Here is a 25,794-nt window from a genome sequence, read left to right as displayed (position 1 = left end):
ACGAGTTTGGTCCGTCCACGACCGTCCATGCCGCGGACTCCGTACTGTATCTCAAACATCTGCCCGTCCGATCCATGGCCTAACCACACACAACTTGCATTATTCACCATCACCCTTTCGGCGTAACCCTCTGTCGACGGCTTGCGAGATCACCTCGCCAAGTAATCGCGGTTAGTCCTCGCTGTTGGAAGTGCTCCCTATTCGCTTATTCTGCCCTCACTCACTGCACGACTTTCCTCCTTGCACTGCTCAGCGGAAAGAGGATCAAGGCATCCCCGAAACGAGCCCCCTGTGCCGTTCTCGTACTCCGCAACCGAAGAATCAGTCTCAACCCAACCCAACGGCCGGCCCGACGCACCAAAATAACCACAGAGTCAGACGGGATCAGACAGAATCAGACAGACTCCAAGACCGCCCTCCCTCTTTTCTCTCGGGGCAAGTCTTGTACGTGAAAGCAGTACAACTCTGGTCAGATTCTTTTTGTTCCTTCCCTTGCCGTTGTCCTCCAGCGAGCCTGCGCCTGCCTCCCTGATGGCGTAGTCCGGGCATGGCAGAACGAACATTGGCAGGTGACAACGAAGTGCGACTTGACCCGTCGACAACGTCGGCAGCTCATGGTGCTGCGACTGCCTCCACCACCGTTCCGCAAAGGTAAGAGGTGTCCCGCTGTCTGATGCTGTTTGTGTGTTTCCTCACTTCGCCTCCTCATTTGATCGTGTCCCGGTTTGCAAGCCTACGTCAGGGCCGCCCGCCTCAACTCTCATCGGCTGCCTATTGATCCCTAATTGTACGACATCCTCCACTATCCTCTACCTTGACCGACGTTTTTGGTGTCAAAGAAAACAAGAGCCGCTCTAGAAACCACAAACTTCCAAATTTACAACCTTTGCTGCACCCCCACCACCACCCTCAGGAGACCTCACCCAATCTACGTTTTGCATTACACCTGCGCCTCGTGCTTCGGCTGATAACCGGGCCGGCACCGTTGCAGCTTTTGTCTCTGATTTCAGTTTGCCCGCGGCTCGGCTACACGAATCCTACCTTTTTTCCCCGATTCCTTTGTTGTTGTCCGTATTCCCGAGTTTATTCGTATGCTTGTCCGTTAATAGGATACTTGGTTCATCCCTGCCCGCCGCAAAAATGGTTCATGGAAAGGGCCAAACTTTCATATGAATCCAAGTGCCGATGGAATAACCCCAGGATAAGCACCCGAAACCCTCTTGCAATCCTTGTGGGACATTTCGACTACTTGACTGGCGCAGTTTCTCTCGCTATTCCTCTTTTCAGAGAGAGGTCCTCTTGCTACCCAAGTTCCCGTCGCTGGTCAACATTCTGCTTTTGTTGTGTTGCTACTTTTTCCGTTGATCTTTACAATATTACCGCATTTTTGACATGACGGTGTCTTGGAGATTCTCATTAACTCATGTCTGTCAGAATTACCAGGTCCTCGGCCCGCCAGGCTGCGAGCCAGGCAGCCCAGGCTGCTGGTCCTCTAGCTCCCTCCAATTCCGCGAGTACATCTCCTGCATCGACCGTACCTGCTACATCCTTGTTGCCACTTGATCGGAAGCGGAAAGCCTCCTCTTCGACTTCCCTCGACAAGGCATCTGCACCTCTTGCGCCACAACATACTGCTGCTGTAGGTCGACGGTCCAAGAGACAGAAGATCACGGAACCGCCCTTTCCAAGCCTTCAAAGACATCGTAGGAAAGGGAAGGCCACCGTTGCTGAAATGGACGGCACTGAGTATGTTCGGGCTTTTACCACAGTTCATTCCTGATTTCTTCACCTTATTCCCGGGAATATTCTCTCATCCCCATCCGTTTCCTTACTAACCAGAGAATCCTGCTTGTAGTGTCCAGGCCTCACCCCCCGAACCCGCCGAGGTTCCCCCTCAGTCAATGACATCAAGTAGAAAGAACAGCCGCACCAAAAAGTCAGAGCCTATTTCTACATCTGCTGGCCGCAGATCAAGGCGCCATGCAAGCGGCGCTACCGAACAGGATACGAACATGACTGGCACAGACAACAATCCCGAGCCGGGGCCCCTCACCTCCCAGCCTGTGGATCGTCCTGCCGACGATGGCAACAATGACAATCGCGAGGACGATAAGCACCTAAACGAGCATGACCGGCTTGATGAACAAGACGAGGATCACGACGAGGATGACGAGGATGATGATGATGATGATGATGATGATGACGACGACGACGACGACGACGACGACCCATTCGGTGGCTTCGGCGGCCCCGGTGGTGTCGTTGCTGGGCTCTCAAGCACTTTGCGAGCATTGACAGGAATGATGTCTAGCGCTACAAGCCGGCTTCGCGATATTCTAAACAATTTAAGGAAGGACGACCTGTCAGTACAGGTGATAGCTCTCCAAGAACTTTCCGAGATACTTCTTGTGTCCAACGAAGACAACCTTGCTGGTCATTTCTCGCCGGATGCTTTTGTCAAAGAGCTCGTGACATTGATGGGCAAGGAAGAAAGTCCTGAGATAATGCTGCTAGCTTGCAGATGTCTTGCCAACCTCATGGAAGCCTTGCCTGCAAGCGTAGCTAACGTCGTCTATGGAAACGCTGTGCCAGTCTTGTGCCAAAAACTGCTCGAGATCTCGTTCATCGATTTGGCGGAGCAGGCTTTGAGCACGTTGGAGAAAATATCAACAGAATATCCCTCCAGTATAGTCCGAGAAGGTGGACTGACAGCCTGCTTGTCATACCTGGACTTCTTCGCAACCAGCACGCAGAGAACTGCCGTCACCACCGCCGCAAACTGCTGCCGCAACATCTCTGACGATTCTTTTCCAGTAGTCAAAGAGGTGATGCCCATACTACTCAACGTCCTCAATAGCAACGACCAGCGGGTCGTGGAGCAGGCCTCCCTTTGCGTCTCGGGCATCGTTGAGAGCTTCAAATACCAGCCTACCAAGCTTGACGACTTGGTCAGCGTCGATCTCCTTCGAGCCGTTCTGCGTCTGCTAGTTCCTGGAACGACGAATCTTATCGGTTCAAGTATCCACACTCAATTCCTCCGCGTTTTAGCCTTTACGGCTCGAGCAAGCCCGAGGCTGTCTACAGAGTTGTTCAAGCTGAATGTGGTTGAGACCTTGTATCAAATCTTAACCGGAGTCTCCCCCCCAAGTGGCACAGAGGATGTTGCTTCCAAGCTGGACAGCGTGGTCGTCATGCAAGCCCTCATTCACCGTCCTCGAGAACAGATTGTGGAGACCTTGAATGTTATATGCGAGCTACTGCCGAGCTTGCCTCGGAATTCTGACCCGTTATTTGGTGATTTTGTCGAGCTCTATAATTCCACTGGCGTGATAGCACCGTCTGCCGGGAAGAATAAGCGAAGTACCAACGACAAGCGGCTCAAGTTTTTAGAAGATTGCAAAGCTGAAGTCCGCCGCTTCGCGTTGATTATTTTCCCAACATTGACAGATGCATTTTCGAGCACCGTTAATTTGAGTGTGCGACAAAAAGTGCTGACCGCCCAACTGAAAATGTTGTCTAACTTGGACCAAAACATTCTCACCGAAGCCTTGGTTCCTGTTCCATATGCATCGTTTCTTGCTTCAATCCTCTCGCAGAAGGATCACCCGTCATTGGTCCTGCTGGGGCTGCAGGCCACGGAGCTTCTTGTCAGTAGGCTCGAGTCGATCTATCGATATCAACTTTATCGCGAGGGCGTTTTCCATGAAATAAACAAACTGGCGACGCAAGAAGATTTGATGAAACTGGAAAATGATGCCTCAGAGGATGACAACGAGAATGCTGGAGAAGAAGAAGAAGGAGAAGAAGACCATGATGAAGACGTGGCAGAAGGAGAGGAGGACGATGATGAGAATCGAGCCCAGGCCTATGATTCCGGCAAGGTTTCAGACAACGCTTCCAAGCCAGTTGATTGTGGAGTCCAGCTACAGGAATCTTCATCTCCAGTTCCCGATGGCGAGCGGCCTCAGCACGACGGGATTGAAGACGAAGAAGTTGCTGATATTGATGGCTCCTCAGGTGACGAGGACGGTGAAGAAGGTGACGAAGACGCTAATAACGAAGACGAGAATGATCCAGATCACGTCCCCGTCGAACTGTCTCCTGCTAGCTCCCGTGGATCCACCATGTCCGTTGACGTGCCGCCTCATCGATATATCTCAGACATTAAAACCATGAGGTCTCGTATCCGACATATTGCAAAGAAGTTCCTTGAGGTTCATGAACAAGGAGACCATGCTAAAGCGATGAAAGCCAAGGCCAACCTGATATTGAGTGACTTGTCTCAACTCGCAGCCGAACTTGATGAACATTATCTAAAGCGAACCGCTGCCACAGTCGGCGGTGTCAAAAAGGGCAAAGAACTTCTTTCCAACCTGGCGTCGTATTTCGATACCGATGTTCTCGAAAGCGTTACTAGCGCTGAGCTTCTGGCATCTGGTCTTGTGCAAACCTTGCTCGACATCTTCAGCAACCCCGACGAGCAACTAGCTCGTTCTGCTCAATCTACGTTTCTGGAAGTGTTTATGGGATATTCGCTCAAGTCGAAGCCGAAGACTGCGACTGCGGATTCGCCAGCCACTCCGTTCAGCGTTCTGGTACACAAGCTCCAAGATTTGCTTAGTAGATCCGAGCATTTCGAAGTTCTCACAGTGCATCACAATACATTTGATGGTAACCGAAGCAGCCCGGCTTCTATGCTGGGAAAGCAAATTCGGCTGCGCCTTGTAGCAGATGACGAGTCTAATATTCCACGTGCATACAGGAACATTATGGTTTCCATTCATGCCATCGCTACCTTCAAGTCATTGGATGATTACTTGCGCCCTCGCATTACTTTGGCGGATCGACCTGCCATGGGCCGTAGAGATGGACTCTCTCGGGCTTTGGCTGCCGTTGCTGGAATGGGAGGTCTACAATTCGGCAGCGCAGGAGCATCAGCAGCAGGTGCTCGTCTGGCTGATAGGTCGCCCTTCGGGTCCATCCCTCCCCCGCCTCCTCCCCCCCCAGGTTCAGTCATGACACCATCTGGCTCCAGACATTCGCGGCGGCCAAAGGATCGGTCCACTCCTCAGCCCAACCCCTCTTTTGCTCCTCAGGAGCAGCCTGCGGGGCCGTCTCGCGACAAAGGGGTCCTCCGCCGGTCATCGAGACGACAAGGACAGGTGGTTCCTGGTGAAGAGACCTCCGCGCCGCGACCACCACCCTCAGAGGATGACCAACCACAAAATACTCTCGAATGTGCCGACGAGAAGCAACTTTCTGACGAGGTTGACCTGGACCATGACGGGGCCTTGGACGCCATCTTGGGTGAACTCGATGAGGATATGGATGGTGTAGCCGAAGCCACCACTAGTGCCGATCCGTCAGCTGTCAGCCTGGAGGTCGCGGCTGGAGGAAAGATAACTGCCAGGAAGGATGATGGAACAAGAGTTCTCACCCCCTCCGGGTCTTCTCTTGCCAACCCCCTTGGTGGACCACCCCCTCCGCCTCTATCGGGCCAAGGAACACCCACACCATCAAACTCTTCGACCTCACGACCGGCCATGTCTTACGCCTCGGTACTTCAGTCAGTTCCACAGGACTGGCACATCGAGTTCAGCCTGGATAACAAAGTCATTTCGAACGAGACGACAATCTATCGCGCTGTACACACCTCGACGTCTGGTTCTGATGAAGTCGTCAGTCGCAGCATCTGGTCAACTACCCATCCCATCAAGTTTCGTCGCGTCGCCGGACCCCCCTCTGCCGAAAATACTTCGTTCAGCAATAATGCCGACACTGACGGAGAAACTTTGAATGGCATTCCTGCTTCCTTGGCAAAGAATCCAATCACTGCGTCCATTCTGCGCTTGCTCAATATTCTCCATGAGCTAAACGCGAACATTGAAGATGTCCTGGCTGAGAATAGAAATAGCTCCATCAGTGTCAATGTTGAGCCCTTGTCACAGTTTGTCAACACGAAGCTTACTGCAAAGTTGAATCGGCAACTCGAAGAACCCCTCATCGTAGCCAGCAGCTGCTTGCCTGGCTGGTCTGAGGATCTGGCCCGTTTGTATCCATTTCTATTCCCATTTGAGACTCGGCATCTCTTCCTTCAGTCTACATCCTTTGGATATGCCCGATCGATGGCGAGATGGCAGAATGCGCAGTCCGAAGACAACCGCAGGGACCGTAATGCTGAGAGACCATTTCTCGGTCGCTTGCAGCGGCAGAAAGTTAGGATTTCACGACTGAAAATACTCGAGTCGGCGCTCAAGGTAATGGACCTATATGGTGCCTCTCAGAGCATCATAGAGGTGGAGTACTTTGAGGAAGTTGGCACCGGACTCGGGCCGACCCTGGAATTTTATTCGACGGTTTCCAAAGAATTTTCCAGAAAGAAGCTCAAGCTCTGGCGCGAGATGGATTCTGCCGGATCCAACGAGTTCGTGAATGGGCAAAATGGACTCTTTCCCCGACCGTTGAGTCAGGAAGAACTATCGACGCCTAATGGGGAAAGGATTCTGCATCTTTTCAAAATGCTAGGCAAATTCGTGGCGCGGTCCATGATCGACTCGAGAATTATCGACATTCATCTGAATCCGATTTTCTTCCGTATTGGGGACGCGCCAACTACAGGTATCAAACCGTCTTTGGGAGCAGTCAAAGTTGTCGATCCTGGCCTTGCTCGATCCCTCAAGACGATCAAAAAGTTTGCGCTGGCCAAAAGAGAAATTGACGAGGATCCCAACCGCACCGCTGCGCAAAAGGTTCTTGACACAGAGTCAATTGTGATTGACAACGTGCGCTTAGACGATTTGTGCTTAGATTTTACCTTGCCAGGCTATCCCAATATCGAACTGGAAGATAATGGTTCTCACAAGCGGGTCACGATTGAAAATGTGGACGCCTACCTTGAGAAGGTCATTGACACGACCCTTGGATCTGGAGTGCGGCACCAGGTGGATGCGTTTCGAGCCGGATTTTCACAAGTATTTCCTTATTCAGCGCTCAGCGCGTTCACCCCAGATGAGCTCGTCAGACTGTTTGGAAAAGTAGAGGAAGACTGGTCCTTGGAGAGTAAGAATTCTTCTACCTTTTCTTTTTCCCTTTCCGCTCCTTGTAGCTTGCAACAGCCATAGCCACGACAGCTGACTCTTGGAATACTCTAGCCCTCACGGACTCGATCAAGGCCGATCACGGATTCAACATGGACAGTCGCACTGTGAAAAACTTGCTTCAGACTATGAGCGAGTTTGACACGCAGCATCGCCGCGACTTTTTACAATTCACTACCGGTAGCCCCAAGCTTCCGATTGGGGGTAAGTGTGCTGTCCAGAACAGTGGAAAGACAGACTCTTTCCAACATTCCCGAGTAGTAGTCTCTGACGAACGCTTAGGTTTCCGGAGCTTGACGCCGATGTTTACTGTCGTTTGCAAGCCGAGTGAACATCCTTACACCTCTGACGACTACTTGCCCAGTGTCATGACGTGTGTAAACTACTTGAAACTACCCGACTATACTACGACTGAAACGATGAAGAAGCAGCTCTTCAAAGCCATGAAAGAAGGCCAAGGAGCCTTCCACTTGTCCTGATTTGGAGACGACAGCTACGCCTCACCTCCTCCCCCCTCCCCCAAACATTTCAACTACTTACTCTACTCCAAACCCTTGATTACACTTGAGAGAAAAGCAGCGCACGAACGCCTCTTTCAGCTGGGGGCGCCGAATATTGCACGAAGAAATGCCGCGTGATGAGTTCAATTGAACCTTTCCAATGAACCATTCACACCAGCAGCGCTCTGATGGGGAGAAAGTTTATGATATGATATGGCACTGACACAGGATGAAAAGCGAGAAAAACAAGGCCAAAAAAAAAAACAACAACAAAAAAAACACACAAAAAAACAAAGGGTATAGACGGGTGGATATTTCCTGTGGAGCATTTACGCGTTGGCAGGCTGATTTCGGCTTCCGCGGAAGCCGAATTCAATGAGTTCCCTCTACACGACTTGGACGGGTGCAAATCAACACGACGGAGTGATTGTTAATATACTTTAGCGGAGTGGTCAAGCAATTAGGTATAGAAATTGACTGTGTTGCATGGACGTTGTATCAGTACAGAGCCAAAACAGCGGGTTTCCAACAAAGGTGCAGCTTCTGCGTGTGGCCAAAGTGTATGATGAGGGATATTTTTCATCATGCAAGGCAGAATCCAAGTGCATCATGCACGTCATGTGAGAGGCAGGCAGTGCCTATGGTACTGTCACGCTTGGCCCCATGATGGATGGGATAAGAATTCGCAAAGTCGGCCGGAGCATCATTCCCAGATGGACCGGCGACGATGCGATTTTTTCTATTCAGCCCCTTTAAGTCTGCTACCACTTTGCAAACGTCCCGCGTGGTGCTGGTTTCACGTCTCCTCCAACTTCTGGCGCATGTCCAGATGTGCTGTGAAGACGACGTGAGATTTTGGCCCAAGTCGGCGAGCAAGTGCGATGCAGCGAAGCACGGGGCATTCAAGCCGGATACAAGGGAGGGTCCTCTTCGTCCGAGTCCCATATCTCAGGCTGCTCCGGCGGCGGCGGGTGATCTCGCACCAGGCTATCGGACAGCATTTGACTCTTGGTCAGGAGCTGGGACGTGGACGTTGACGAGGAGAAAAGAGGCGGGGGAGAGCAGCCCAGGGACTCGCTGTGGTTGAGGAACTGGATGCTGCTGCTGCTCTCGGAGGGGTTGAAGAGAGAGGGTGGAGGCGGGGGCATGGCCGGGTTGGCGGGTGCGGGAAGCTGGGAGGCTTTCTCTGGCGAGGGCGACGGGGAGAGGGTGGTGGCTTGGGAGGGAGGAGCGTCCTCGTGGTGTTGATGATGACGACCGTGTACACCCCGGCGGCGGTGCTCGTGCTCTTGCGCGTCGCCCAGGGCCTTGGAGGCGGGGGTTGGCGGACGGACGCGGTCTGTCTGCGTCGAGGGCCGCAGGTTGAGCCCGCGGTTGGTGTCTGGGGTGGAGGGGATGAGGTCGTCAGAGGTGGGCGGCAGCTGCGTCGAGTATGCCATGTCGCTGTGGATCTGGGCATTGACTTGCTGCGATAGCGTCATGCTGGCGGGCGGCGGGGGGGTTGCCAGAGGGACAAGGTCGGCCTCGCCTGCGTTGTCCGAGGAGGGTGATGGAGGGGCCCTTGCCGGGGAGCTGCTCGCGCCGTGCGCCAGAGGAGCTGGTGATGATGGCTGCTGCTTGGCTTCCCCCAGGCCAAGCGGCCGCGGCTGCGTAGCCTCGTCGAATATCGCGTGTCTGAGGTTCCAGAGCAGCTGCCCGATGACAGCGGGCGGCAGATACGAGTACCGATGGATCTTGCCGTGGACCCAGCCTTCTTCGCGCATGTCCTCGGCGGACACGGGGTTGTTCAGCTCGTACACCTGGGCCGCGTGGTGCCGCCAGCCGGTGCTGCTGCTGCTGCGCGGCGGCGGCTTTGCTCCGCGGGGAGGAGGAGGAGGAGGAGGAGGAGGGGGAGCTTCTTGCTCGCCGGGCGCTACGGAAGCCATGTATCGCAGGACTTGGCTCTCCAGCAGCCAGAAGCGGACCACCTGGCTGGGGATCTTGGACGGGGTGCTGATGTGGACGGAGTGGCCGGTGAGGAGGGCCTCGAGGGAGGCGGATGACACGGGCAGGAGGATGTCGGACCGCGCGGTGGGAGGCGCGAGAGACTGCAGGACGGACACGGGCACTCGCTGAGATTCGCACGGCTGGCTTGGTTGGACGGCGTGAGAAGGGTTGCGCGTTGGTTTGCGGATCGGGACGGGCTGCCGCGGCAGGGGTGAGGAGGACGGCGTTGCGCGGGCAGGCGAGGCTCCTTTCGCGGGGTGCGTCCTGCCATGGGCGGGACGGACGTTGGCTGGCGATGGCGATGGCGATGGCGATGGCGATGGCGATGGCGATGGCGATGGCGATGGCGATGGCGATGGGGAGGGCGTTGCGGAACAAGGCGGGCGTGACCTTTCGTCGGACTGGGCGCTTGGGAGGTGGCGCTGTTTGGGGCCGTGTGCTGAGCAGGTTGCGAGAGCTGGAGCATCTGTCGAGACGGGGACAATCTCGCTCATGACCAACTGCGTCTCGGCGCCGGCGCCGTACCCTTGCTCACTGGAAGCATCTTGTTCTTTTCTCTCAGCGCCCAGGATTCCATGACCACTGTCGTCGTCGTCGTCGTCGTCATCATCTTCATCATCATCATCCTCGTCATCCTCGTCATCCTCGTCCGAGTCTGGTATTTCACATAACCCAGTTGCGGTCGACTTTGCCAAAGACGGCGTCGTGTTGCATTTTGGCGTGCCGGCTTCCGCAGTCGGCTCTTGAGGCGGCGTGCCAGCTTCTTCAACACGAGCTTGGATGCCGCTTGGCGAGCGGAGCGCAGGGCTCTTGCGGGGTGTCGCCCACTCCTCAGTGGCGAACGAGTCCTGTATAACCACCGACGGCTGGGGATTTGAAACAGACGGCGACGCCCGAGGCTGTCCTGTGTCTACCTGCGGCAGTGATGCTGTTTGCCGAGAAGCACGCTTTGACGGGGAATCCTGCCTGTCCGGTGCTCCGTATCGACCCATCATCAGGTTGGTCGGTGAGGCGATGCCTCCGGATGGGACAAGACGTGGAGGGTGCGCGCTTTCCTTGACGGGTGTTTGGGGTATTATTGAATTTTCGCGGGAAAGCCACGAAGCATCATCACCGGCACCGGCACCGGCACCGGCACCGGCTCCAGCTCCAGCTCCAGCTCCAGCAGCCGCGGGGCCCTCCGCTGCACGACCCGGGCGAGCCTGTGGGGACGGAATCTGCCGTCTGCCGCGGCCTGCGCTGGGACTCCCAGGCTCGGCGTCTCCCAGCCATGAAAGAAACCCGTCGTCTTGGCAGTCATCCCTGCTGGATCCCAGGTCGTCGTCATCCGAGTCGGCTACGAAGGAAGTGCCATGACCCAAAAACTGCGTAAGAGTCTGCGTGTGATACTTTGTACACGCAGCTTTGGGAGTTGGGGCATCCGCCCGAGAGGTTTGCCGCGAGCTGCCCCTTGAGCGCCTGGTTTCGAATTGCACGCCTTTATCGCACCCGCCGCCCGTGCTCCTTGGTCGCTTGCCCGAGTCCCGCCGCGTGGAGGGCGCCTCTGCGGCGCGTTTTCGCCTCTCGGGCGCGGGCGCGGGGGCACCTTCGCCCCCGGCCTCGGCACCTTGCCGACCCGTTTGCAAACGCCGCGGGCGCGCTGTGCGTCGCGATGGAGGCGGTGCGTTTTCCTTGTCCGCATCGACGTCTCGACGGCGTTTGCGAAGCTCGTCGTCGCTGTCGCTGACCCTCGCGATGCCGTCGTCGTTGTCCTCGTTGCCGTCGTCGTTGCCCTCGTTGTCGTCATCGTCGAAGCTCGACACAAAGTCAATCTGGGTCAGGGTCTGCTGCTTCAGGTTTGGGCGCGGTGCCTTTTCTCCGCACCGGCGGACTCGCTTCCTCCTGGAGGGGAACTGCGCTTGCTGCAGTGCTGGGGACGAGTGGTATACTCTGCTCGAGGGGGGTACGCCCCCGGACCGGAGCTCAGGAGCCATGGATGAGGGGAAGGGGGGAAACTGTGTGAGGCTGGACGTTGCGGCGGCACCTGTGTCATGGGCTGTATGATGCTTGAGGGCGATCTTGATGACAAGCATCGAAGGAGTTGAGGATGAAGGGATGAAGGGATCCCGATGTGGCGGGTGGGGCAGCACCTGACACGTCGAGTGACACGTGACGCGTGGTTGACGCGTTCTGCCCCGCGTTAAGCACTACCTCGGTACTCCGTACTCAGTATCGAGTTTGAGTCTTGCAAACACAAGGTCATTAACCCGCTTTAAGCCTCAAGGTGACCTAGCAAAAACAACGTCACAAGGTTTTGCTCGTCACGTGCTCGTATATGAACATGAACCATAAACAACATCATCTACAGTAGCGACCGGGCGCTTCCTTTTACAGATGAATAGAAAAAAAAAACGAAAAAGAAAAACAAAAAGAAAAAGAAACTGCCGTCTCTTCGCAAATATATGCAGGCGCCTTTATTTCTCGCACACACTCACCGGGCCTCGTATGCCTCGGTAGTATATTCCGTACATGCGGCTTGTTCTCGCCGTCATTATCCATCTTCCTTTTTGCGTCATCGCTGCAATGCAAAACTCCAGCATCATGGGGAAAAAACCATAGCCTGAAGCCAAGCCAAGTCCTCCACACACCTTCAAGGGAATTTCTGCCCCCCCCCCCCCCCCCCCCCTTGGTTCTCGGTCTCCCCTTCCAAACATCAAGTGAGCCATTTGCCAACCTGCCTTACCGAAATGCCGTCTTCACGTCCGCTCTCGGCCATTCGAATGGCACATCCCCGCCGTAAACGTCGGTCGTGACCCGACCGATTCTCGACTCCACCTCGAGGTAAAACTTTTCGCACTCAGAAGTGACCTTGGTGACCAGGCCGCGACTGAGCGCGGGATCGTCGGCGTCGCCGAAATGCTTCTCCACCCGCTTCCGGAGAGCCTCAACCCCTTTGCGAACCTCCTTGGAGTCGTAGTTGCTGAGCACCTTGTGGAACGCGCTCTTGTCGTTCGAGGGCTGCCGCGCAATGGCGGTTGGCGATTTGCCCGAGTGAATCTGGGCCTCGATGTTTTCGAGGTAATCCAAGAGCTTGCCGAGCGGTCGGCGCATCACTGCGTCGAGGTACATGCCCATGTGCTCGTGATATTTCGAGCTTGCTTGGTCTTTCCACTCTTCCAGCACGTCGAGACCTTGCGTGTCTGTCTCCTCGAGGAAGTGATTCATGTTCTCGATGAGCAGGATGTGGAAGTTTAGCGCTTCCTTGTCTTCGGGATCGGCTGATCCGCTTCCTACCCCGACAGCTGGGTTTTCTCGTGCAATGACCATGAGGGAGTCGAACATGCACTTCAGAATGCGGCCGTAGTCGCGGTCAACCATACGACGAAGGGCGAAACTTGCATCAAGACCGCCAATCATGTTCTCGACTGCCGCCATAAAGGCGGGGAAGACGCGGAAGAAAGAGATGACTCCCTTTCGCTTGTTGATCTTGACCTTTGTTTCCTCGATAGCCTTGATCTGCTCTTCAACGAATTTGTTGAAACGCCCTTCCAGATGACCGTGCAGCTTCTGAAGGATGGTGTTCAGGTAATCCTGGTTGGACTGACTGATCTCGGATAGCTTCTTTTCGAGTCCCGCCAGCACACCAACCCCTTGCCTGTAGGACTGTCAGTGCCAGCAGCGCAGAAAAAAAAAGAATAAGGGCAATGTCACGCGAAAAAGGAAAAAAAAGAGACAAGAAGAGACTTACAAGGGGTCTTGGCTAATGACCCACTCAATGAGCTGTTGCAGGTCCGATTCGACAAAGGCAAAAATCACCTCCATGGACCGAGTCACTCGGCGAGCCAGGTCTCGATCCGGCTCCATGAGACGATGCCGCCTCAAGTCGTCTCCAAAACGCTCATGGGGTGCACTGACCGCTACTGCTTCTGTGAAGTCGCCTTCCTCCAGTGTACTTGCGTGGAAGAAGTCGATGATGAAATTCTGCTCCATTTCAATCAACGGCAACAGGTCATCCAGCACACCTGAAAACACTTCATAAGGAAGGCTTCTGCTTTCGGTGCTGGGCCTTTCAAAGTTGGATTTGCTGCTGCTTTCTGCCAAGGGCGACCGCAGTGCCCTGGCAAGGGTCTGGCTCCTCTTGACCGTCATTTTTCGAGCCGCCGTGGCCACGCCTTCTTGCTGCTTCTCCGCCTTGAAGGAGAACAGCAGGTCGGCCTCCTCCCCGGTCATCTTCCTGGCATTCTTTCGCCAGATGCGGATGACATTTTGAAACTGCCCCTTGTACAGTGGATGACTCTTGTCTTGATAGATTTGGATGAGTTGATTCCAGCTCTCGAGGTCCACATCACGAGCATACAGCATCAAGGGGCTGTACTTCCAAAGCAAATCTCGGCCGGAATCGTAGTGAGATGCGTCTAGTTTCTTGGAGAGGGCGCCTTCTAGGGAACGCTTCGAGCCAGCGCAGGCCTCGGCGAACTGTCGGCCCATGAATTCAGTCAGTCGTTTCATGAAAAAAGCGCTCTCTTGCAGGTACATTTGTTTCTTCTCCTGAACGATCCGCATGTTTCCATAGTCGGTGTTGAAAGCGGGAGTTTGAAGACTGGTGGCACTCGCGTTAGGTAGAGGCTCGATGCCGCCTAGCGACGGGTCGATTTTGACCATGGCCTTGAACAGCGTTATCAAAGCTGCTTCCACTTCCTGCAATCCTCGGTGGTCGTCAAACGGAGCAAGGCGAAGGGCTGCCAGGTCGCTTGACGTGATGGCGCAAGTCTCCAACAATGACTCCAATTCCTTCCTCAGAAGCTTCTGATTAGCAGTTTGGACCTGTAGACCTTGGCCCTGAGCCTCAATGTATGCAATATCTTCTGACAGCGTCTAGTTGAGGTACGTTAGCCCAATGCTGCCGGTCTCGCGACTCAAACCCGCGCAGCCAACCACTTACTGAGAGTTCCACGGTGTAAAGAGTGAGGAGATTATCCAGTTCTTCGCATTCTCCCATGGCCAAGTCAATGCCGCGCTTGATGGCTTCCACCCGCTCGTCTTCCTCTTGGAATCGAGCTAGCCAACCGCCGGCTTGAGCTCTGTTGATTTCCCGTTCCAGATGCGACTTCATCTCCCCTGTGGAATGGGAGCGCATTTCCTGGCCCGGCACCCAACCCAGGAAATCGAGCCACTTGCCGAATTCTTGGCTTCTTTCGTCTAGAAGGCTGGCGTCTACACCCAGACTTTGCAAGTACTTCGCATCATTCCCGGTAACGATTGACCTCTGTGGGACATCTTTCGGGGCTGGCTCCTTCTTGCCATCCTGGGCTTGGGTAGGCTCGATGACCGTAGATTGGCTGGAGTTTATAGGGGTAATGGTCAACTCTGGCACGGATGCTTCAGCCGAAGCCGCAACGACAGCGACGGTGGTCACAGGAGCTGCCTCGGGGGGCTCCGCGGCTTCAGCCTTGACACTTTGTTTCGGTGCTTCTGCAGACGCCGACGCGGGCCTTGGAATGTCCGGCGTAACAGGACGCGGTGGTGCAGGGACAACACCCGTGATGCCGTCAGGCCCGTCTGCTTTGACCTGAGCTTGCATGTGCCGCAGGCGTTCACCCGCGCCACCGGGGCGAGGGCGAAAAGCGGTGGCGGCCGATGCAGCTTTCCACAATACGCCAGCGATGTCCCCTTTGGATTTCTTTGGTCTGATCATTGGACCCAGACCAGGCCGTGACTCTTCTTCGGGCTTGGCAGGAGGCTCCACAAGCGAGGATGTATCATCATCGCCGACTGTAACGGGTAAAAAGGAAGTACTGGAGTTGTCAGTGGGTGATACGGCCGATTCTGATGGCGCGTTTTCCGTTTGCGGCTGCTCGGCGAGCAAAGTTTCACTCAGGGGTACGGTTCTTTCTTTAGCCTCTTCTCTCGGCTGCGGGGACGGCTGTCTAGTTTCATTTCTCGTAGACGTTCTCTCACTGTTTCGTGGCGGTGGCGCGACAGGATCTCTCCGGACGACGGGGCTATTGAGCGGCGGAGGAACAAGGTCACGGTCCTGAGGCCGGGAGGGATCCATTGGGGGCCGGCGTCTCTCCGGCGGTGGTTTGCCTGCAGCTTGTGGCTGAACCGGGGTAGGGGGAGCGGGCAGAGGCAATTGTGCGGGTTTGGAATCTTCTCGCGAGTCGCCAAACTTGCCGAATGCCCCAGGACCATTCATGCCATTGCGAGAGCGAGGAGGCTGACTTGATGCGTCATCGGTCTTGGTAGAAGTGGCCGTGACAAACGACACAGCCAAGGAATCCTGGCTCTTGTTGGCTTGAGCGGTCCATTTAGGGCCGATGCGGTCTCTCGAGACGTTTGAGTCAAAGCTGGCACTAGGAGACTTGCTGCCGTTGAGAGGCGGGCGCATACCGTGGGGACTCTTCTGAGCCCGAGCGGGTTCGGGTGTGCTCGAAGTTGATGATGAAACCGGCGGAGCGGAGGGCACGACGGAGGGCACGACGGAGGGCACGACGGAGGGCACAGGCGGAACGCCAGTCGTCAAAGCGCCGGACGCACTACTCTGCTGGCTAGGTGCTTGCTCGAGAGGAGGTGGTCTTGATGGGGCGCCGCCGCCGGCACCAGTACCCGCTGGTCGTCTACCAGCTCCAAGGACTTGATCCAGTTCCTTTTGGTCGAAGCCAGCCAAGCCAGGCACCTTGCCGCCTGTGTACTTGCCATATATCTTGATCAGGCTGGCAATGAAGAATTTCTTCTCCTTGTCCGTCTGGGCCTGCCAAAAGTACGGCTTGCCAAGAGTTACCAGGAAGCCGGTGTCGGCGCCCCATTCACGGTGACTTGGGCTCACTTGAGGACCTGTATACGACTCGATGCGGCTCAGGTCGTCGAGATTCCACGTCTTGCCAATGGAAAAGGTGCCATTGGGGTTTTCTTTCGACTTGTGCATACGGACTCTTCCGGATTTCCGCACCGCAACAATGATGATTCGGGGCTTCTCGGCATCGGGGGATCGTGCTTGAGGTGGCGGAGGGCTGGAGGGATGCGATGAATACTCCGTGATTCGAATATGGGTGATGTAGGTTTCGAGAACTTTTCAAGACAGAGCCGAGTCAGCAAGTGGTGTCCATGGGCAATGAGCATTCAGGAGGCTACCGGCAACACTACGCGTCGGAAGAGTGAAGAGTGCAATGTGCATGTGGTTATATAGCATCCGTCTCGGGGGTCCTGCCAAGTGCTTTCTGTGGTCGACGCGAGGGTAGTGAAGGGCTGGAATCCGCTCAGTACGTACGCGATCCATCGGTATCCTTTTTGCTGAAGCAGCTATCGACGATGCGGCGCTTCTCATCCTCAAACCGTTCCGCCCTGGAGGCGGCGGCCGCGCCGGGGCTTGCTCCGTTTGCGCGGTCCATGTGTGTCGCGCGCGTTGGGCGGGATCATGAAGTGGGGAGGGAAAGGGGGGGGGGGGGGGGGGGGGGGTTAGGAGGGAACGGCGAGGCAGGGGAGCATGATCGACTTGACGCAGACACACGGCTGGCGGCTTCGGCTTCAGGGGCGGCGGCTTCAGGGGCGGCGACAGGAAGGGTGCGCGGGCGCAATGACGAGCTTCTGTGGCTGGGCGGCCGCGTCTTTGAGGTTTTGATGTGCTGTCGGGGTGATGTGCGTGATGTGCTGTCGGGGGTTCGATGTCGACGTCCTGCTTTGGCCGCAGGCAGGCAATTTGCCAATTTTTGCCAATTGAGCTAGTTGTCAAAGTCTGGTCGGGCCTGGTCAAGGTACTCACTCTATACTCGGTATGTACCTTGGTGCTTGATCCACCACCGCAAGGCCAGATGCAGAGAGGCACGGTACAGTACCTAAGGTATTGATATTATGTGTGGCTGGGCGTCCCAGCGCAGGTGTGCCCTTTAGTTGAACGTGTCATCGATATGTAAAGCGTAGCCGGCTGACCCAAACACCCAAAACCTGAAAAAAGTATCAAGCCATCGGCTTATTTTCCCAGCGATTTCTCCATCACCTGCGATCGATATCGATTGCTTCATTTGAAGCCGCTGCTGATGCAAGTCTCCTCGGTGTTCCGTGCCGTTGACTCGGACAAGTCAATCGAGAGAAGCGTCGTCGTTTTTATATTTCTTTACTTTATTTTATTTTATTTTATTTTATTTTATTTTATTTTATTTTATTTTATTTTATTTTGTTATATTTTATTTTATCTTATTTTTGTCTATATAATATTTTGCGTGGCTCCCTGGCATCGCCTCGGATTGACTTACGCCTGCCTCGCCTGGAACCTGTATCCAATCGTATCCATCCGACGGATTGCTTCCGTCTGTTTCCTCCCTACTTTGCCTGCCGAGACAAAACGTACGAGCGGTCTGCCGCGACAATGAACCCCCAGGTGCCATCGTCATCGCGTCAATGCTATTCGTACATGTCTGCCTCCTGAAAATGGCAAGCAACCTGCACCCGATCCCAAACATAGGTAGGTATGTACGTGACTGCCAAGTACCCAAGCCGCTGATTCATCCATCCCTCAACGTGCCGTCTGGTGTATGCGTATGCCATGGCCACGTATGCCTGTTAACGGACCGCTGCATCCCAGGGCCACCTTTGCACCTATGCCTGTGACCTTGCGTTTTCTGGGCCAGCGTCCGTGTTGCACTGCACGTCTGGCACTAGCTGCCACGAGGGGTTTCCGCAATGACCGGGACGCAGCTGGACATCGTGTACATGCGGCTCGGCTCGGCTCATTGGCGTCGTTCGTTGATGAAGTTGCGAAACGCATACTTCATGTACATCTATGATGGGCATCTTTTGGCCTGACGAAATTGTGACAAAGACGCCGCGGGAACTCGCCACGTTGGTCTCGTTGGTCTCGTTGATCCAAAAGTTGGTCGTCGTCTCTTTTCCCCAAACCAATCCGAACGCGTCATGGCTGTCAAATCGGTGCCCCGTATAGCAGTCGTTCCTGGGAGGGACAGTCTTTTTGACGCCAGTAACATGCCCTTGATCGACTCCGTGCGAACAAGGACACCCGGATCGTTGGTGATGGAGGTCGAAGCTCGTTGATCCGACGTTCCGCTCTGTTTGTGGTGCTGTACCGGTGGCGGATAGATTCAAATAGCGTCTTGGTCTGGTTTCTTCGACGACGAGCACCAGTCATGGATGACGCATGGGCACCGGTTACGGATAACAGCGTGAGTCGGGCTTGATGAGTATTTCCTACTCCGGCCCTTGCTGAAATCAAGGTGGAAAACGCGAATCGTGCGGGACTGGTTTGACGGGTCAGCCAGCAGCATGTCGGCTTCAGCAGTTGTTCGCTAAGAGGAAAGTAATGCAAGTAATGCATCATCAATTCAATACCTTCCGAGAAAAGACCAGCACCCATTGTAGTTATTATCAGTTGGGGAAACTTTGAATCCTTTGACTCTCACTCAACATTCACGTACCAGAAATATGCAAACTATCCATCCTGCAGGGCAGCTGCATAAGCCAGGCTGCAGAGCTACGGTTGGAGAGAGTCTGGTGGCTCCGCCTCCAGTCTCTTCAATGTTTCCACATGCAGTCAACAATCTTCCCCAGATTTCCGCGCGGGCGGATGCAGCCCCTACAAACTACAAAACCCCGCCCCCCCTCAGCGCCCCAGTATCTGCAATAACTGTAACGGTCCATGTCGACTTGAGCCTCGGCTCCAAAACATCAGTTTGAACCAGACCATTGTTCCCACTCCATCTACCCCAGCCACGACCAACAACAATGCTCAGTCGGACCATATCCTGACCGACAGCCTCCTCCTCTTCACCCTTCCCCCCGAGATTTCATCAAGGTCGATCGCATACCTACCTGCATGAGCGCATCGGACCATGGCTCCCTCTGTCAGAGTTGTCCCTAATGTACGATTCAAGGCCGAGCAACGATCCCCCGCAGCAAGGCATGAATCATCCGAGTGCTTACGAGCCATCAACATATAGGCGGCCAGGCGAGCTACCAGCTTGCTTCGCACAATTCAGTACACGCATCCGCCTTCCTGCCCCTGCCACTCAAATCCAGGCCATCACGGGGCACCTCCTTCCATAGTCCCCCGGGCTAGACAAGCAGGGCATCGCAGGTACGCCGCCCCGGCATCAGTGAACCACGAGCTCAAGGAGTATGCGTTCGAAATGGCCGCTTCCTCTATCCGCTTCGGGCCCGGCGTCACCCAGGAAGTCGGCATGGACTTGAAGAATCTGGGCGCCAAGAGAGTGGCCGTCGTTACCGATGCCACCGTCGACAAGTTGGATGCCATGCGGCAGGTCAGGGAGGGCCTCAGTAGGGAGGGTATCAGCTTCGACGTCTTCTCAAACGTGAGGATAGAACCAAAGGACAGCTCGTAAGGCCGGCTCATCTTCCTCTCTCCATGACTGAACAAACATCTTTGACCGACATGTTGCTCATGAATTCCTCAGCATCAAGGAAGCCATCGATTGGGTCCGGCCTCGCCAGCCAGATGCTTTCCTTGCTGTAGGCGGTGGCTCGGTCATGGACACCGCCAAGCTCATGAATCTGTACCTCAACTACCCCGAGGCCGACTTTCTGGACTTTGTCAACGCGCCTCTTGGTAAAGGCCGTCCTATCGACAAGCCGCTGAACCCTCTCATTGCAGTCCCTACCACGGCTGGAACGGGAAGCGAGACCACCGGCACCGCAATCTTTGACCTCGTCTCGAAACGAGCCAAGACTGGAGTTGCTCATCGAAATCTGAAGCCCACGCTTGGTATTTGCGATCCCATCAATACGCGAACAATGCCTGCGGCTGTCAAAGCAAGCTCGGGTCTGGATGTGCTCTGTCATTCCTTGGAGTCTTGGACCGCCATTCCCTATAACGAGCGCACCCCTCGCCCGCCCAATCCCATCATGAGACCAGCCTACCAAGGCGCCAACCCCATCTCCGATATCTTCTCTTTCGATGCTCTTCGCCGCACTGTCAAGTACCTGCCTCGTGCAGTTAGGGATCCCGATGACTTTGAGGCCCAGAGCGAAATGCTCCTTGCTGCTACACTTGCTGGCGTTGGGTTTGGCAACGCAGGTGTCCACTTATGCCACGGTATGTGAGATTTATCTTTTTGGAGGAGGATTCCTTTTTTTTTTGGCTCTCCCGTAATTTTATTTTCGTTACAGCTCTCTGACTTTTCTATATAGGCATGTCGTATCCCATTTCTGGACAAAACCCAGGATATAGGCACGCCGGATATGACGTCTCGGCATCCTTGATTCCTCACGGGGTCTCCGTCGCTGTCTCTGCCCCTGCCGTTTTCCGATTCACGGCTGCCTCGAATCCCCGCAGACATCTGGAAGCCGCAGAAGCTTTCGGCGTTGATATCTCGAATATCAAAGAGGAAAGTGCCGGGGAAGTCCTTGCCGAAGCGCTGTGCAGGTTCTTGGCTGATCTCGGGGATCAGCCTTCAGGACTGAAAGATCTCGGGTTCGGCAGTGAGCATATCGATTCTCTGGTCGAAGGCACAATCCCACAAGCTCGTGTGCTCATGTTGGCACCCGGATTGGAGAAGGAACTGCAGGCAGAGAGGGAACAGCTTTGCAGGCTATTTGAAGATGCAATGAGCCACTGATTTCTGCCAATGCGGATCTCATGAAACTCACAAGACATGTTGGATGCGAAAACGCAGCATCAGGGTTGCCAATCCAACCGTAGCCGTGGGGACATCACTTAAACTTTTCCGGGTTACTCGGTATCATCTTCTGCAGCACCGCAATCTGCTTGGTCAGTCCCAGGTTGCGCAAGTCGGCGACATCTCGATTATCCGTTCGCCGTAACCCATCGGAGTAAAGCACAGTATTGTCTGGTAGATTCTCTCCTGGTGCAACCACGGACCGGGGGGAGACTGTGCAGTGTTTGCCAATCTTGGCACCGCAACCAATGCTGCATCCAACCTGCAGAGTCGTGCCTTCCCCAACCTCGGTATCGCCAGCTTCTATGACAGTGCCAACTTCAACAATTACGTAGTCCCCAAGCACGACGCCGCCTGGTCTGATGCAGCTCAACTCGGCGGGATGAGCTCCAATATGACTTCGTTCGTGAAGAACGCAGCGCCTCCCTATCAATACACTGCCAAGGCTAGATTCGATGCGTGCCCGAGGATGCACTACTGTCTCTGACTGTATGATTATGGAGTGTGTGCCTTGCAGGATGGCGTTGTCGGAAAGGACGACGGAAGGCGAGAAGTCGACTGGAGGCTTCGGGCCGCTTCGATCAATGGCAGGTAAGATGGAGTGTCGTTTGTTCGACATGGCGGGCGATGCATGAGAAGCTGCAGGCTCCCAAGCAAACTTAGCGATGCATTGTATAATTATCTTTGAGGACTGAATTCGACGCCGGGACTTTGGAGGTTTATGAATGTTGGCCGTTGGGCATCTTGCAATTAAGCAGGTGTGGTGGGGCTGCGATGCTAACAGGTTTTGTGCAGAGGAACCCGTACTTACCCCGATATCACTGTACCAAGCCAAGTAACCACAAGCGGATACGGATAAGTGCCACCAGACCTTATGGCAAGGCAAGCATTGACATTGACCAACCAGAATGTCCGTAATTCCGGACGCTGACGTTTGAAATAAGTCGATAAATCTCGCCACCGAGTTGCCGCACAGTACATAACCCATCCCGACAACAACTCCGACTCTCAACTTCAAGCGCCAACTCGCCGCCTAACCGGACAACAACGCCATGCTGTCCTCTCGAGCGGCCCCGAAGAAGGCTGTAAGCAGCATCTCGCAGACCGCGGTGAGAGGGCTGGCCACCGTGCAGGATGGTACCCCCAAGCGGACCTACGGGGGTCTCAAGGATCAAGATCGTATTTTCCAGAATCTCTACGGCCGATTCCCCGCCGACCTCAAGAGCGCAAAGAAAATGGGCGACTGGTACAAGACCAAGGAGATCATTTTGAAGGGCCACGATTGGATCATAAACGAAGTCAAGACCTCGGGCTTGCGAGGACGCGGTGGTGCGGGCTTCCCGTCTGGCCTCAAATGGGTACGTTTTGCTTGACCCTCTCGCCACCGCGACTGACGTCTGCCACCTAGTTCTAACTGTTTTTGGTGACCCTGAGTAGTCTTTCATGAACTTCAAGGATTGGGACAAGGATACGAAACCCCGATACCTTGTCGTCAACGCCGACGAGGGTGAGCCTGGCACCTGCAAAGACCGCGAGATCATGCGCAAGGACCCCCACAAACTCATCGAGGGCTGCCTGGTCGCTGGCCGAGCGATGAATGCGACCGCTGCCTACATTTACATTCGCGGCGAGTTTGTGTACGAAGCGGCCGTTTTGCAGAACGCCATCAATGAAGCCTACAAGGACGGCTTGGTAGGCAAGAATGCCTGCGGGTCCGGCTACGATTTTGACGTCTATATCCACCGCGGAGGCGGTGCGTACGTCTGCGGTGAAGAGACGTCCCTGATTGAGTCTCTCGAGGGCAAGCCTGGCAAGCCGCGCCTCAAGCCCCCTTTCCCTGCCGCCGTTGGCCTTTTCGGATGCCCGTCCACCGTTGCCAATGTCGAAACCGTTGCCGTCGCCCCCACCATCTGCCGACGAGGTGGCAGCTGGTTCGCTGGCTTCGGCCGCGAGCGAAACCAAGGCACCAAGCTCTTCTGCATCTCCGGCCACGTCAACAACCCATGCACTGTCGAGGAGGAGATGTCAATACCGTTGCGCGAGCTCATCGAGAAGCACTGTGGCGGGGTTCGCGGCGGTTGGGACAATCTGCTGGCCATTATCCCGGGAGGATCATCAACACCGATCCTGCCCAAGAGCATCTGCGACGACCAGCTCATGGACTTTGATGCTCTAAAGGACAGCCAGTCGGGTCTCGGTACCGCTGCCGTCATCGTCATGGACAAGAGCGCCGATGTCGTCGGTGCCATTTCTCGGCTTAGCCACTTCTACAGACATGAGAGCTGCGGCCAATGCACCCCCTGCCGCGAGGGCAGCAAGTGGACTGAGCAGATCATGGCTCGATTTGAGAGAGGACAGGGACGTGAGAGAGAAATCGACATGCTTCAGGAGCTGACCAAGCAGGTTGAAGGCCACACTATCTGCGGTACGTACTTGTGCTCCCGCCTTTTTTCTTTCTTTCTTTCTTTCTTTCTTTCTTTCTTTCTTTCTTTCTTTCTTTCTTTCTTTCTTTCTTTGTTTGTTTCTTTTTTCCCCTTCCCTCTTGGGACTGTCGGCTCCAGAACCCGTCGAGCTAACAATTGATGTCCATGACAGCATTGGGCGAAGCTTTTGCTTGGCCTATCCAGGGCCTAATCCGCCATTTCCGACCCGAGCTGGAGGCGAGAATGCAGAAGTTTGCCCAGGAGAACGGTGGCGAAGCCCTGGCTGGTGGCTGGAACGCCAACACAAGGTCACTAGGGAAGCTGGTGTCTCCCGGCCAGTAATTGTCGACGAAAAATGTTTTTTACCCGTCATCTTACATTAGACACTGGGAATAATAGCGATGGGATCGGGTGGGGAGGGGGGAAGAGCAGACGTGAGGGGAGCACGATTAGCTTCGTGTGGTGACATGGCCCCGTCATCTACGTCCCGCATACCCGTAGACACATGCTGGCCGCTGTAGTTGTATTTTACTTTGTTCTTGATGAGATGTTGTCCCCGAGGAGTCTTTCCATAAAAGCGCCACAACGTGCCGACGGGTACCTGGTCGAGAGAGTCTTTGCCTGGCCGCGTCTCGCTCACCAACGTGGAATTCAGCAAGGTAGGTACGCGTGCGTGCTTATCAAAGGGGAGAGGGAGGAGCGGGGAAGAATTCGTTTGCTCATCTAAAGCTACATGTAGTCTTGCTGTGTAATTCCCGCTGGATTTCGTCAATCCATTCCGCTCGTGCGTTTCCCCAAGGCCCAAGGCCCAAGCCCCAGCCAGTTTGGTGGATGCGACCGACCGGTGACGGCTGGTCACTCCGTCCCAAAGGTGGCGGCGTCGCGGTGAGAACTTTACCTCCTGCACCTACTCCGTACCCTTCATACCTCCTCCTCCTACCTCCTACCTCCTACCTCCTACTACCCCCGGGTATCTGGGCAGACCCAGATTCAAAGCTTCAACTTATTTAGAAGCACTGGGGCTTCCGCATCATGGCCGGATTCTTTGAGCAGTTTGTCGCTTTCGGGACCGACATTGGTATGGCTACCTCTGCATCTCCCTGACCGCCCAGCCGTCTCATGTTCACCCTGCTTGCCAACAACCCCGACGCACAAACGCACCAGACACAAGCGTGCCCTTTGTTCGCGCTTCCCTCGCTCGCTTCCAAGTCAATTGATCCCCAAGCACAATGCCGCCCGTAGCGCCGGAGCCATGCATGCAAACCCACCAGACCCGTTCGCTGTGCTAATACCAAGACGCAGTCGGTCTCGAACGCTTCATGCGCTTCATCCAGTCCGTCCTGTCAATCCTCTCCTTTTACCCCCGCCTGACCCCCCTGGTGCTCCTCCTCCTCCTCCCCCCCACGGGTCCTGCGCGCGACGCCAAGACGAGCGAGCTGGCTATGCGGGAGCTCTGCAGCCACCTGAACCTCACCCGGCGAGCCATCCGGCTCTTCTGGTGCCTGGGCAGCTTCCAGTCCAGCTGGAAGGCCTACGCGGCGCCCGACAAGAGCGCCGAAGCTTGGCTGTCCATCATGGCCGACACCTTGTTCGGCCTCTTCGGCATGATGGAGTCGGTCACGCTGCCCGACCTGCTTCCCACGGCCCACTTGTCCGTCTTTGGGCTGCAAGAGGCTGTGCGGCTCGACGGCCAGGCCCAGGGTCTGTGGCTTGCCGCCTTGTCCTGCGCGATCCTGAGCTCGAGCGTCAGGATCGCCCGCGCGTACGCTCATCGTGCCGTTCCCGCGACTGGGGGCGGTTTGGTGGCAGAGGTCGAGGATGAGAAGCGTCAGGCCGGAGAGGGCGACGGGGCGGCCAAAGCGGCTGCGCTGGAGAAGCGCAGGGAGGAGAGGGAGGCGGCGGCGCAGGAGTTTGGTGGCAAGATCAAGAGCTTGACCGTCAAGCTGGCAGCTGAGGTTCTCGACCTAGTGATTCCTGCGTCGACCACGGGCTTGGCCAAGTTTGATCCGGGAACCGTCTCGATAGCCATGTTGCTGAGCACAATTCTGACGGGCCGAATCGTGTGGGAACGATGCGGTCGGGCCATTGATAGCAAGCCTGTTTGAAGATTGATATATTCTGCCGGGACGCCGAATACAAAAACGTTACGGTACGTGATTGGGGGGGG

The 25,794-nt window shown here is 55.3% G+C and overlaps 8 protein-coding genes across 8 annotated transcripts; 5 read left to right on the top strand and 3 right to left on the bottom strand.

Moving 5' to 3' along the window:
• Window positions 1–547: 547 nt before the first annotated feature.
• UV8b_00659 (uncharacterized protein) lies at window positions 548–7,576 on the top strand (the record flags this gene model as incomplete). The annotated part of the gene is made up of 5 exons (XM_043138157.1): window positions 548–651; window positions 1,435–1,746; window positions 1,856–7,059; window positions 7,152–7,301; window positions 7,380–7,576. 5 exons carry the CDS (start codon window positions 548–550, stop codon window positions 7,574–7,576), a joined length of 5,967 nt encoding a protein of 1,988 aa, XP_042994091.1.
• Window positions 7,577–8,499: 923 nt separating this feature from the next.
• On the bottom strand, window positions 8,500–11,556 carry UV8b_00658 (uncharacterized protein; the record flags this gene model as incomplete). Its single annotated transcript, XM_043138156.1, has 1 exon — window positions 8,500–11,556. One exon carries the CDS (start codon window positions 11,554–11,556, stop codon window positions 8,500–8,502), a length of 3,057 nt encoding a protein of 1,018 aa, XP_042994090.1.
• Window positions 11,557–12,301: 745 nt separating this feature from the next.
• On the bottom strand, window positions 12,302–16,950 carry UV8b_00657 (uncharacterized protein; the record flags this gene model as incomplete). Its single annotated transcript, XM_043138155.1, has 4 exons — window positions 12,302–13,217; window positions 13,311–14,437; window positions 14,505–16,630; window positions 16,830–16,950. 4 exons carry the CDS (start codon window positions 16,948–16,950, stop codon window positions 12,302–12,304), a joined length of 4,290 nt encoding a protein of 1,429 aa, XP_042994089.1.
• A 1,146-nt stretch (window positions 16,951–18,096) lies between these two features.
• Window positions 18,097–18,342, top strand: UV8b_00656 (uncharacterized protein; the record flags this gene model as incomplete). The annotated part of the gene is made up of 1 exon (XM_043138154.1): window positions 18,097–18,342. The coding sequence occupies one exon, from the start codon at window positions 18,097–18,099 to the stop codon at window positions 18,340–18,342; it is 246 nt and encodes an 81-aa protein (XP_042994088.1).
• Window positions 18,343–19,401: 1,059 nt separating this feature from the next.
• On the top strand, window positions 19,402–21,144 carry UV8b_00655 (uncharacterized protein; the record flags this gene model as incomplete). The annotated part of the gene is made up of 4 exons (XM_043138153.1): window positions 19,402–19,431; window positions 19,510–19,907; window positions 19,984–20,621; window positions 20,717–21,144. 4 exons carry the CDS (start codon window positions 19,402–19,404, stop codon window positions 21,142–21,144), a joined length of 1,494 nt encoding a protein of 497 aa, XP_042994087.1.
• A 94-nt stretch (window positions 21,145–21,238) lies between these two features.
• UV8b_00654 (uncharacterized protein) lies at window positions 21,239–21,823 on the bottom strand (the record flags this gene model as incomplete). The annotated part of the gene is made up of 1 exon (XM_043138152.1): window positions 21,239–21,823. One exon carries the CDS (start codon window positions 21,821–21,823, stop codon window positions 21,239–21,241), a length of 585 nt encoding a protein of 194 aa, XP_042994086.1.
• A 433-nt stretch (window positions 21,824–22,256) lies between these two features.
• UV8b_00653 (uncharacterized protein) lies at window positions 22,257–23,969 on the top strand (the record flags this gene model as incomplete). Its single annotated transcript, XM_043138151.1, has 3 exons — window positions 22,257–22,562; window positions 22,642–23,629; window positions 23,800–23,969. 3 exons carry the CDS (start codon window positions 22,257–22,259, stop codon window positions 23,967–23,969), a joined length of 1,464 nt encoding a protein of 487 aa, XP_042994085.1.
• Window positions 23,970–24,659: 690 nt separating this feature from the next.
• UV8b_00652 (uncharacterized protein) lies at window positions 24,660–25,732 on the top strand (the record flags this gene model as incomplete). The annotated part of the gene is made up of 2 exons (XM_043138150.1): window positions 24,660–24,705; window positions 24,930–25,732. The coding sequence occupies 2 exons, from the start codon at window positions 24,660–24,662 to the stop codon at window positions 25,730–25,732; spliced, it is 849 nt and encodes a 282-aa protein (XP_042994084.1).
• Between the last annotated feature and the right edge of the window lie 62 nt (window positions 25,733–25,794).

This window comes from Ustilaginoidea virens, chromosome 1 (genome assembly GCF_000687475.1).
Source record: "Ustilaginoidea virens chromosome 1, complete sequence".
Lineage (NCBI taxonomy): Eukaryota > Fungi > Ascomycota > Sordariomycetes > Hypocreales > Clavicipitaceae > Ustilaginoidea > Ustilaginoidea virens.
The sequence above is the reverse complement of the archived record's forward strand: the minus strand, read 5'-3'. Positions and strand labels throughout refer to the sequence as shown.